The 12,753-nt window shown below is 41.4% G+C and overlaps 2 protein-coding genes across 5 annotated transcripts in view; one reads left to right on the forward strand and one right to left on the reverse strand.

Annotated features, from left to right (window-relative positions):
- Positions 1-12,753, forward strand: part of LOC126562338 (PDZ and LIM domain protein 3) — a 427,281-nt gene that overhangs the window by 391,297 nt on the left and 23,231 nt on the right. For 3 of the 4 annotated variants that reach the window (XM_050218808.1, XM_050218810.1, XM_050218811.1), the window contains exon 1: positions 8,869-9,020. In XM_050218808.1, coding sequence (XP_050074765.1) covers positions 8,904-9,020 — 117 coding nt within the window. In that variant the 5' untranslated portion in view covers positions 8,869-8,903. Of the gene's footprint in view, positions 1-1,494; positions 1,623-8,868; positions 9,021-12,753 lie in introns of those variants that run through there. The other variant, XM_050218809.1, reaches the window with a different exon arrangement.
- The window catches only part of LOC126562617 (peroxisomal targeting signal 2 receptor), a 491,929-nt gene that overhangs the window by 42,730 nt on the left and 436,446 nt on the right, over positions 1-12,753 (reverse strand). The gene's annotated exons all lie outside the window — the stretch shown is intronic.

Below are 12,753 nucleotides of genomic sequence, written 5' to 3' on the forward strand. Positions count from 1 at the left end.
GAATCCAAAGACTCTAAAAAGCCAGGACAACAATTAGCCGAGCGCATGAGCTGCATGAGTGCCCGGTGGTAAAGCGACAACGGTGCTGTCAATCGGAAAATCGATCCTCTGATATACCCAATTTTTTTTTAATTAAGCCCGGAAATTTACAGTATTTCATGACCTCTTCTAGATAGGATTTATAGGATTATTTACAGAAAATTCCGCCAAAGATGCTTTTATCTATTCGTTTCTTTTCAGCTGTGCATCACTTTTCACATTCCTCCCCTTAAAATATACTATGCATATGCGAATAAATCATCAAACGAAACATCCACCGGCATCAGCCAAATTTACACGCATGTCACACCCGAACTCGAATTTTTGGATTCAATTTAAAACCATTCCCCCAACCAACCCAACCTAATAGCACATTTCCACTGACAGATGTACAAATAGTTTATCATAAACAGACGCTTCTGCACGCTCGAGATCCGCTTGGCACCGTATCACAAGCTCATCAATCACGGTGGAAAACTGAACCGCCACGGAGTCATCCGATAGGGCGACGATAGTCGTAAAAATCTTCCCTCCTGTGCGATCGCCCCCGGTGGAGCAAAAAATACCCCCAGAAACAAGACCAAGAAAATGTTAAAATAAATGGAATTTATTTACACTGCTTGTGGCGCTTTTCCGAGTTTTTCCCGATGCTTTGCCCGACGGTTGCGGTATCCATTTACCCATGTGAGCAATGTTTTGAGGTTAGAATTTTCTAACTCTGTAGTTTACTCTCTTGCGCTCCAACTCTCACTCTCACTGTTTACGCAAGATTCGTGATGATCTCGACAGTACAAGGCCTGCCCGTTTGCCACTGCTGACTCAACGCGTCCCTTTAATCATGAAAAACCTGCGCATATCAGCCCCTATCCATTGAGAAAATTGCATCCCCGTCCGAAACCTGTCCGTCTCACTGCTCCGGGTTAAGAGTCCTCCGTCCCGATAGAGTACGACATTGAAGCCGCAGCGAGCAGGAACCGTGCTCAGTTGTACCCCGAAAGAACGTGGGTGTCGATCGTCATCCGATTTTTGGGGCCACCTCGCGAGAACAATTGTACGCTTCAAGGGGATTGTGCGGTTTTTGTGTTTGTGTGCATTTGTCTGTTTGTGGCTTGTGGCCAGTGACGGACGGTGAGAAAAAAAAGGGCGCGAAAAACGTCGTTAATCGGTTGTGCCAGACATACGGATCAGTCGCTGTTCAGTAGTGGCATCGGCAGGGATAAAGTGTAGAGCCGGTTTAACGGCATCGTGCTACTAGCAAGTTGAGAACGGATTTCTGAAGACACCTGTGCTCCGGAACGCATACCAGACCACAGAGAGGGAGCGATCCTCAGGAAGGTCAAGTTTGACAAGCTTTGAACGGTGGGCAGACAGTACGTCACGTACACACGTCTCCATCAGACACACCGCCGTAAAGCGTTCAATCACCTGCGATCATCAGACAAGTGGGCCAAAAAGAGTGATACAACTGAGCTGCAATGGAGTACGATCGCCAACAGTTTGAGCGACCTGCGTTTTGGAGACTTCCTCAGCAGAAAACGTTCGAGCTGCCGTACGGAAGGAAGCGTGTCCATTTCAGTGAACAGGTGAGTGATGTTACGGAGCGATGAAATACTAGACGGGAGCTCAGCGTTGTCTAGTCTGTGACTGTATCAAGAGATCCGAATATGAGAATCGTATTCGCACCTTCCTGTTAGTGTCTAGTGGGAAAACCCTCGCCAAAGACAGGTGCGCCGTTTACAGTGATGTGCAAACACAGGTACAATGTCATCATGTTTGCCAAGCGTCCTTCTCGCTACTTTCCCTTCCTGTCGAAAGCGAAATTTTTTGTCATTTGGCCACTTATCGCATGCCTGCGTGCTTATTATAGTGGACGGGTTTTTAATGTTGTATCGGATGCGATCTTAAAATAAATCACGATCGTTTTGTGGAAGTGGTACACGCGTGAGTCTGTGCCATATCGCACACTTCTTACACTCAAACAACATTGTCCTTGCCTTGAATTATGCTTCAAGAACAGAAATTATTGGTGGTTTACCTATTTTTATACCATGACATGAGGGAACAAATCATCAGCAAGGGAAAATAATTGCATCAACATACAGTGACCGATGGTCAAGGTTTACAAACGAGAAGAACATCATCATCTGCAAGCAATGTATATTTTAGTTCTACGCTGGTTTCATGCTAGTAAATTATCGAAAATTTGATCCATCGACAGATGATCTTGACTCAAACTGCGTCAAGCGCCGACTTATGTAATGAAGTCTGTTTTTATATAACGAATTCTAGCGGCAAACGTCACTAGTTCTGTACGAGCGTCACCGGCACATTTTCTAGCGTATTCCCAACAATCTAAAATTCACTAATTGCCTTGACTTTAATTCAAGGAATTTTATGTATTTTAAGCAAACGGATTTCGAACGGTTCAAAATAAAGCAGTCAGATGTTTTACAATTGAATTTGCGGTTGGTCGTTTCGGAACGGCGTCACTACATTGTTTGGTTGTAAAAATAAACGGACGGTTATTGTGGTGAGATCACTCGATTGAGGATATCATACTCGATTTGCAGCTGTATTGTCAATATTGTAACTAATTGTTTACTGATTTAACTTACTACTATTTACTCGTAATAGAAGAAACATTACTCGCTAATTGGTTATGATGTAGTAAGGAGTAATATTCTCCATTATATTTGCTTCTTATTCTTCATGGACGGTCTTTTCTTTATTGCTATACTAATTTTTTTGGCATTTGAAAATATAGAAGACGATGAAAAATTCCGCATATGATACATTTCCAATTAAAACTAAACGGTTTGTAGCTGTTCACAGTTCAAACTTTCTTCTAAGCCCCTTGCACATATGCAATACGCAGTACACTCACAACCCAAACAACAAATACGTAGCACACTGCAAGCGTTTTAAGCGTTTCCGGTTCAACACACGTTTTCCAATGAAGGGATTTGAAAATTGAAAAATGAGGCCAAGGTGGAAATGCCTGTACAATTTTTACCTGCTGACTTGTACACAATATTATTTATTGTTTCTACCTGCCGTACAGGGTTTCCCTAAAAGTACGGGTATCGTGTTACTGAAGGGAAAAGAATGCGCATTGCTTTTACAACCCTTTTCAGCGATGAACACTCGGAAGAACATGGCATAAATTATACAATATGCTTTCCCTCTTTCTTGTCTTAGGCACCCTAATTTTGAGATAATTCAAGACGCGTGCCGTGTGTGATGTAAAAGAGGGAATTTAAGAAACTGTGAAGAAACGAGCAAGGCTGAAAAAAAAACAATTCCAAAACAGAATATTTAAAATGCCAATTTTATTTTAATTAAATTATAAATCATATAAATAAATTTAAATGTATCCTTTTCTTTGTTTAATTCTTGTGACGACAAAGATTAAAGAATTATCTAGAATCAGAGCCCATCCGATCTGTTCCAATGTAAATAAAACATTCTTGTAATTTGAAGTAAACAATAAATTCGCTTTAAAACAACAGAAATGACAGAACAAACCCTCTCACAGTGGTAGGACTTAAAATAAAAATTAGGAAATGGAAAACAACCAAACAATAACCTTTCCTTTACAAAAATCGATGAAACTCCAGTCAAACTCGTTTCTAGTAAAGTTGATACTTTTCGTAATATTATTCCAAACATTTGACGAAATTCCCACCAAAACAAGTATTAGTGGCCAACGACCCCAAAGAGGTAAAGCTAAGGCTCAAATTCCTTTTGCCTTCGTCCGGGACAATGCATAAAAATGTTCCAAAACTGAACACCCATCCCGTCCGACGCATTCCACAGGTCAGCGGGATTGACCTGTCCGGAAAAATGTTCTTCTCCCGAAACCGGAATCGTCTGCCGTGTCTTAAGGCGTCCTACTTGAGAAAGCGCACCAAAATGTTTTCCCACTGCCAGTTGTTTAAAACTATTGGCGTAAGACAATTTTTAAAACCTTTTCCACCATCTTCATTCAACCCGTTTTGCTCTACTTGTGACGCCCTTGGCAAGATGCTCGTAAAAAACCTTGTCCAAGTGTAGAAAAGATTAGTTATTTTGATTCGTTTACAGGGAACAGTTCGATCGCGTAACGGTGCATAAAGCGACGGTTAATCGCTGTTCGAATTTACGTCCATAAAGATTGGATCGATTCCAAATCCATCCATCCCGTGGGAAACGTGTTCAATTTACATTCCACACAAAACGACCAAGTTAAGCAAAACCTCGATCCGACGTTTAAACGGCGAACAAATCCCATCCGTACCGAGCACTTCTGGGGCGTTCCATTGCGCCCATCAACGTGGGACGAAAATTCAATCATCTGTTCGTCCGCTAGACTGGACGCTCGACGCACCGGGTAACACTGAACCACTTGAACTGACCTATATTTAGTCGTCAGCACAAACAGACACCGCTTTGAAGCGCAGCTTTGCTGCAAATTGTTTGCCGACTTTTGGCTGTAGCAGAACCAGCCAGTATAAGGTTTGTGCGTTGCGTTCTCTTTAAAGCCATCGGTTCCGGACCGACACACTGCACCGGGTGCGAGTCAAAACACTTCATTTGTTAGTTGTCTGCCGAAACGATGCATAGACGGACTGGTGTCTGGTTCATGCCAAGTTTCGCCAATGGTCACCCACGGAAGTCGGTTGGGACTGTTCGGTCCGGTATCAATCGAACCGGACGCATCCCGTTTGGCAGACTTTGGGAAGCGGGGTGGATGGTTGTTGAAAGGCTGTTTGGAACATTTCATTGGCAAAAGCATGAATCTACATTCGGTCGACACTGATGTCTTTCGGGTAAGGTGATGGATAATTGCTGGCTGATATCCGGACAGGAAAGGAACCATATGTATGTGAAGTACGGTGTCTGGTTCTTCGTACGTCTGGCTAGACAGTTAAGCGATACGTGTAATAATTGATGCAATCGAATGCAGCCGGAAATGACCATTTAGCTGCGAATCAGGAGGTTTTTGAAGGTATGATCTCTTCCGAATGCATTTGTAAGTAATTTCCGAGTGTTGGTGTAGATAGCGCGAGGAAAAATTTAAACCAATTATATTTAGACTATAAAAAGGCAAATACAGCTGGGCTATGAAATTGAAAAAATGAATTTATGAAGTCGTATAAATCATATCCTAACATGAATCAGTAAATCCATTCCTCATTGTACTACAACATTATTTTGGAATGTCTGTCAATATAAGCTATTATTTTGCTGTTACTACCGCAATCGAATATAACAAAACCCACACGCCTAAATATTCCAGCAACTTCTGCTTCAGTATAAAAGGACTCGCGCACTGAACGCCACTTGTTAGCTTGTGTTGGTAATGCCTACGCCGCAAAGTAAGATGGTGAACGGGTGTGGTGAAGCCAATCATCAACCCGTTTTGCTCACGCAAGCCCGAGACTTTCCACCCCTTTAGAATTTCCACGCGGATGAAGCCACGCTGATGCTGATGGGTGGGCACGTGCCGTGGAAAAATCATTTTCTACCGCGTTGCGTAACGCGCAGCTTCGCCGGAAGCCATCTTTTTCGCGACGCCGTGTCGTGTCGTGTTTTTAGTACAAACGATGGCTGCCTGAATGCCGTACCTTTTATGTGTAGGTGCGCGCGCGTTTATACGATTGCACTTGTGTGCTTGTGAGTGGGTTTTTGATGGCAACAAAATGGTGTTTCTAAGTAAAAAAGAAAACAGTTTGTTTTATTCATGTTTTTACTATTTTAAAATAATGTGTGATGCTTTAAGACATTATTTTCCCAATAAAAACCAATTCAAAAAAACCTTGTACCAGTTTTTTAAAAATATGTAACCCAAAAAGATAATATTTCGTCCAATAATCCACCAACATTGTCAGCAGAGGCTGAGCGATTTTCTTTTATGTGTTTCAACTTTTGTTGTGAAACTCGCCTAAAGAGCACATCAGTTTTATCTTCTCTAGCCGGATTAAGTTTTATTCACGCTTCTCGAAATGTCCACTCCGAACACATAAATGCTCGAGGAAAGAAAAAAAATCCCCCCATTAAACGGTTACTGAACGGTTCCATAGTGTTGTGTACGGCACCATCCCAACCCCGTTGAAGTGTGTTTAATTTCGATCTTGTGTTCAGCGATATGTAGCAGAGATTTTATTTCTGTCTGGCAAAAAGCAAACACAACGGCCACAGCGGAATGATTTGCCATATGACACTGTGCGAAGAAAGCGAATTTCTTAAACACAACATTCTGCTGCTGCAATCGAAACGCTTCATCCATCAATCAGGAACATTTTGAGGACTTTGGTTTTTTTCCTCTACCGCTAGGTCAACATAACGATTATGATGAGTCCATTCGAGTGTGACGATTATGAATTTCATAACCTTCTATTGCGGTTGCGATGAAGTTTCCCAATCGATCCCAACGCTAGAAGGTTACTGTTTTTGGGTCCCTTCGATGAGTGAAGCGACTCCCTGGTGATGAGCAGCCATAACGTCGGCATTAGTCCCTGACACTAGTGTGCGACCGGTTGGCACGATTATGTATGATGAAATATTTTTAGAAACTATCAAGCAAGCAACTATCGTCCACAGGGCAACAGGTGTCGTGATGGGTGGAAATGTACTGTCCAGTTTGAGAGCAGAAATGTGCAACACATGTAAAGGTTGTGCATCGAGATGGGCGCATGTCGGAGAACATGAAACAGAGAAAATGTAACGAAATTTATTCAAAAATGCTACATCCTCGTTGAAACAATGATGTCAAATTGAGTAAGAAATCGAAATTGATTTACAATTTCATACAGATACAGTGTATTCTAGCCAAGAATCAGTAAACAAATCGATCACACGATTCGAAACTTATTGCAACACTGTCGATTTAGTATTCTGTTTGTCCTATACCATGGTCTGCATTAGTGCTCGCTAGGGACGATTCGTCTGTGCTACAGCATCAACGTAAACAACACGTACTCGTGTGTAAGCCGATGAGTCTATGTTACACGTAGTGATCAATAGCATTTTACAGGAGCTTTCAGTTGACTAGACAAAATAATGAACTGTTTTAGAAAAGGAGGTAGATAATACTTCAAAACTATTAGATTACTAAGCGTAGGACTAAATTGTTGATCGTTAAATCGTCGGGCGTTCCCGGTGGTGTAGGTGACAGCGGCGCCAGTCTTTACACGGAAGGACCGGGGTTCAAATCCGTCCCAGACCGACCCCCTCGTAGTGAGGACTTACTATAAAACTACGTGGTATCGACAAGTCTAGTTAGCCATATCGATGGCGGGTCTTAAAGGTCGCTAAGCCAAGAAGAAATCTTTGATAATAAATACTCTCAACAGACCAATTAAAAATTGTCCAAAGTTCATCAGATTTAACTAGTTGCTGACGATTGTGGATTTAGGAAGGGATCTATTTTTTGTGTTTTTTTTTTTTTTTTTGAGGTGGCTAAGAACCACACTTAAATAAGTTTAACGTTTGAGGAATAATGTTAAAATGTAGCGCAATTCAAATGACATCTGTTAGGATTGTCTACCTTTGCTGCTTACAAAACATCAGCTGATTATATTGCTCACTATAGTAGCTAACCTTTGCGCATTACTCATCAAAGAGCAAAAAGTACTTCCCGAACGATGAGTAATACCAACACATAACGAGAAAGGTTGATGGAAGTCAAGGAAAAAAATGTTAAAGCACAAGAAACGATTCCTTGCGATTGAACAGACTGTAAAAACAAACCAATGAGCCATTAAGAAGTGAATGATTCGATTTGTAACTTATTTTTCATCTCACAAGCACTCAACTCAACAATCATGATTCACTTTTGAAAAAAACGTAAAGCAAAAGGAAAACAGCTCACATTTTTACCATCGTCCCCAATCCTGTATGCTGCCTGGTCCAAACGATGCATCATTCACCCTCAAAGGGGGGATGATCTCTCTAAGTGTGTGTGCGTCTGTTTTTCTTTCGGCATTTTTCCCTTGTGAACGGAGTGCACAACACTCTCACCGTACGATCGGTACGGCACTCATCGCAGTGAAATTGTGAAACGTGAGTGACACGATCACGAGAGCTCCACCGATCGTGCGGTGCCAGAAGCATTGGTCAAGTCCGATTGCAACCCGGTTTAATGAGAACTGGCGAGTGACCAGTCGCGCGATTAAAATAAATATTTGATTTTTCCTTCACCGGTCGGGTATTTGTTCGGCCTGTGTAGCCCTGAGTGTCCGGCCCCTGAGAAAAAAAAGAAAATAAAAGCAACACGAGAAATAGACGAAACCGCTCGGTCCCGAATTCAAGCTGGGCGCTACCCCCGGGTGCTAGCAAAAGTGCAATCAACGCAAACAACGACAAGCGAGCGTGACACGGTTCGAAACGGTCAGCGCGGAAACAATAATTCGAGCAATCGTGTGTGTGTGTGTGCGTGCGTCTATGCGTGGTCCTTTTGCACCTGTGAGGTGTTAAAAAAGCGAAATAAGGAAAACTATCAAATCTTTCCAAAAAGGAATCAGGATAAAATCCTGGGAAACAGTCAAGCTTTTCCCGTGGCTCCTTTTTTGCCGTGTGTGGTGCTGTTGTGATATAATAAGAAGTGAACGTGTAGTGTTGAGTGTTGCCCAGCTCGTACCGGGCACGATATTTTTACGTGAATTTTCTCGACATTTCCTTACACACACGCGCGCATCACGATCGTGTGTTTCTTGAGGTGAAGGAACAAAAACGAAAACTGGTGATCTGGTGGGAATTTAACAAATAAAAACAAGGTGGGAAATAATTTTTCCGTGCTGTGAAAATCGCAAAACCAAGTGTAGCAGAAAAGGAAAGCCTGCTCAAAAATCATCTCCTAAGAGTGACTACAGACCTCAAGCACGATGAGTCCAAAACCACACGATTTTATGGTTACGCTGAGGCGTTCTTCGACACAGGTCCCGTGGGGCATCAGGCTCGTTGGTGGTACTGACCTGAACGCACCACTCATCATTACACGGGTAAGCATTTTCCGCGGGGCTTTCTGCTTCTTTTGGTTGTCGCAAAAGTCGCAACAAAATCGCCACAAGGTTATGACCGATTGTGTCAGAAAGTAAAAGAACGCTTTTAAAGGCAACACATCAACTGCGCAAAAGAAACTTTAACCAACGGATAAGAAAAGCTGTAAGAATAAAGGAGCAAAAAAAAGAGCACTTCGTAAAACAGTAGAAAGTGGCCTGATCTCACTAAGCAGACCCAGAGCAGAAGAGCATGGAGGCGCATGGTGTCAAAACAATCCCCATACAAACACACCAACACACATGCGGCCATGCTTTGTTTTTCGTCTGGCGTTGGCTTTGACATTCCGCTGCTTGGTTGCCAATAAAATTTTAGTACCATGTGCAGTGTACCGTCGATTTTTGCAAACCAACCCAACCCGAACTTCTGCTGGTGGAACCGTTTCCACCGAGTATCGACGGTGCATGCATGTGCACCATCGAGTTGCATCACAATTTGCAGTGATTAATGTGTGTTGAGTTTGTTTGCTGTTGCGAATGGTTTTGGTAGATCTCGCCTGCTCCATCGCTCGTAACGGTCACAGTGTTTATTAACACAGGACCCATACATACAGCAGGCTCAGTGTACGACGCAATATGGGGATGCGATAAATGCAATCCCGAATGGGGATAATGCCGTTGTTCCTTGCAGACATTATTATGAAAGGTCAGCTGAGCACATGCGGCTGCACTCATCTGCTTTCTTGCAACTGTGCGCCGTTTGGTTTGTTGATGTTTGAGAAGAGAAAGATTGATTCCTCGGGTGTAAACGATTGTGATTTACTTCTGTAATGAAACATTGTTTTGATCGGTCGACGGGCAGAGGGAAAATGTTTTGAGCATTCACTACAAGCTTCGCTTGATACAATGTATTCCGGGAAGGATGCAATTTTAACAGTTAATGAAGGTTTTAAGAAGGGACGGCCTGGCCTTGTTGCTGTAAGTACGGATTGATTAAGTGAAATTCATTGCAATGAAGAGTCTTAAAACAGCCTGGCATTATTTTGTGTGACAAGCATTCAATAGTTTATAGATAATAGATAAAAGTAGCTAAAATTTACTTTTCTACTAATTATAAAGCTCTTCAAAACAGTTATAATCTCGATTTAATAAGACAGACTCATTGCTAAACACTCTTATACTCTTTTCTGGGTGAAAGCAAAATGTAGACACAAACCGTAACCCAGATTGGGCTTGCGATTGAGTCATTCGTTTCGGAATGCATTATTTGGTTGAATTTTCGCTGCAGTAAACTCTATTTGGCTTTGAGTTTAAAAGCTGTTTTTTAATATCTTTAAAAATTGCCCAATCCTGACAACGTCCAGACGAACATACGACAATAGAAGAGCCATTCTTCACACGGCATGACCGTCTGTAGAATCCCGTTCGGACGACCTCTCCGTCGCAGGACTACGGCTCTGCAGAGAGATCTATCTACGGCTTAAATTAAGTCAAAGAAGGCCACCAATGGCAAGTCAATATCTTTTGAACTTGTCGAGCCAAAGAATTAAAATAAGAAGGATAATATCGTTATTTTATTAGATTTCAAAGTTCATTTTATGTAAACACATCTGGTGCACAGTATTCACACATTTTGTTTAGGAAAAAAATCGAATTTTCGTCCGTTTTTGGATCAATAGTTATTTTCTTGGCTTAACGATCTTCTATGTTACGCCGGCCATCGAATGACTTACTAGACTCTCCGATAGCACGTAGTTGGGTAGTCAATCCTCACTACGGGGGGCGGCCCGGATAGGATTTGAACCCCGACCCTGCCGTTGGAAGACCGGCGCCGCTGTCGCCAACACCACCGGGCCACAACATAAAAAATTAGGTTATTCTTTTAAGCGCAAAAACTCTATTGCGTTTTCCTCTTTTTATTGAGTTTAAATCGAGGATAAACGAGAGGCAAATCTACTTCGTTGGTTTAAAAGATATAATTCTACTCATAGCTAGATAGTGAGTAAAGCGTAAAGCTTACTCCATGAATAAAAAGAAATTTCGAAAAAATGAGCTCTTAATGTAAACAATTCAACATGGATGGTCAGTTCTACATACGCATTGATGGTCTGGATAGACCACTAAAATCCATTTAAAAAATCAAGGCTTACCAAAAATTTAGTTATAACTGATTGAGGGAGGTTTGCATGACTTTCAGTTTGGAAATGTTTTCATGCTAAAATAGCTACTAAACAACGTAAATCCTTTCATAAGGAATAATCCTCCTCCTTCTCCTTTACCCAACTGTCCCCGTTCGGTTTCACTGCATCTACGACGGTTCACTTCCGCCAACACACAGAGAGCGAGGAAACGGCCGTGACGCATAGCAGCGAGACCACATTCTTGGCACACGTTTCAGATTTCTCTATCACTCGCAACGACCCGCAGATACCACGCATGAGCGTGCATCACTTCCGCGCACCTACTTCCGAGTGTACTGATTCGCTGATGACGTGCATCTCGTGCCAAAACAAGTATTCCCCCCCCCCCCCCCAACCCCAAAAAAAAAGTTACACTCGGAACCACAACAACAACAAAGTCCGGTACCGTTCAGTGAACTACTAACAACAGCAGCAAAACCGAGTATATTGGTTCGCGACCCTCATCGAACACCCCTAACAGCAGTAACACCGTGAACGACAAATGATGCGTCAATGTGAAACAAATTATGTGTACTTCTTTTAATTTTATCATTCATTCCGTTCTCACTCTTAACCAGCTTCTAACGAGCAGATGAGAAATGGTTATTTATTGTTTCTATTTGCAGTGTAAATGAGCGATACATTTTGTGTTGCTTATTTCATTTTACAAAATATTTCACATCTGCAACACACTCCAAGGATAAATCTACCTGATCGAGTTGATTAACCTTCACACTTGCAGTCCGTAACACATAATACGCAATGTCGCGTTAAGTTTTTGTTCCAAACGTTCTCGAGAAATGACGTAAACTTTTCTTACCATGCCGTCGACAATCCTTGAGACCTCATCTATGCATCACAACGTCGCAGCGATGCACCGTCACAATCTGTTTAAATTTTATCGCCTCACTAATAACTAGGTTAGCCAATTAAAATTGACATCAACGAAGATTCGGGTGGATGCTGCCGATGGTGTCTCCCGTCAGTGGGCCGTGTTGTTTAGTGTGAAGGTTGTTGAAGAAAATTAGAAACGATAAAACATCGCTCAAGCGAACAACTTCAACAACAGACACTAAGAATAGCTGTACTTGTTTTGATACAAGTTACAAATTTTTTACTTCTGTGTTGATAAATGAGCTTAGTTGATAAGATAGGAGTATGTGTATCAAATTAAACAAATTACATAAATGATTCAATCAAAACTCAAAGCAAAGCAAGCAATATTGTCTAACAGCAATTGTGATACAACCTGAACTGCTCAAATCTCTTCAAAATCAAGTAATTTTATAAAAATAATATTAAAAATGTATTTTAATTTGAAAAAGAACAATTATTTCTGTTCCAAAAATCTTAAATATTATTTTCACACTTGCTTCTAAAACATAAACCATTCCTAATCCTAATTGACTTAAACAATCTACAATAAATAAAGCTATAACAATCAAAACATTATTCTTTAGAATAATTTTTCGGATAAATGTTTAGCAAAAAATTTTTTGATTTTTGAAAAATTAATGATTCTTTAAGATTTAAATGATCGAAGTACATCTTTGCAT

This window comes from Anopheles maculipalpis, chromosome 3RL (genome assembly GCF_943734695.1).
Source record: "Anopheles maculipalpis chromosome 3RL, idAnoMacuDA_375_x, whole genome shotgun sequence".
Lineage (NCBI taxonomy): Eukaryota > Metazoa > Arthropoda > Insecta > Diptera > Culicidae > Anopheles > Anopheles maculipalpis.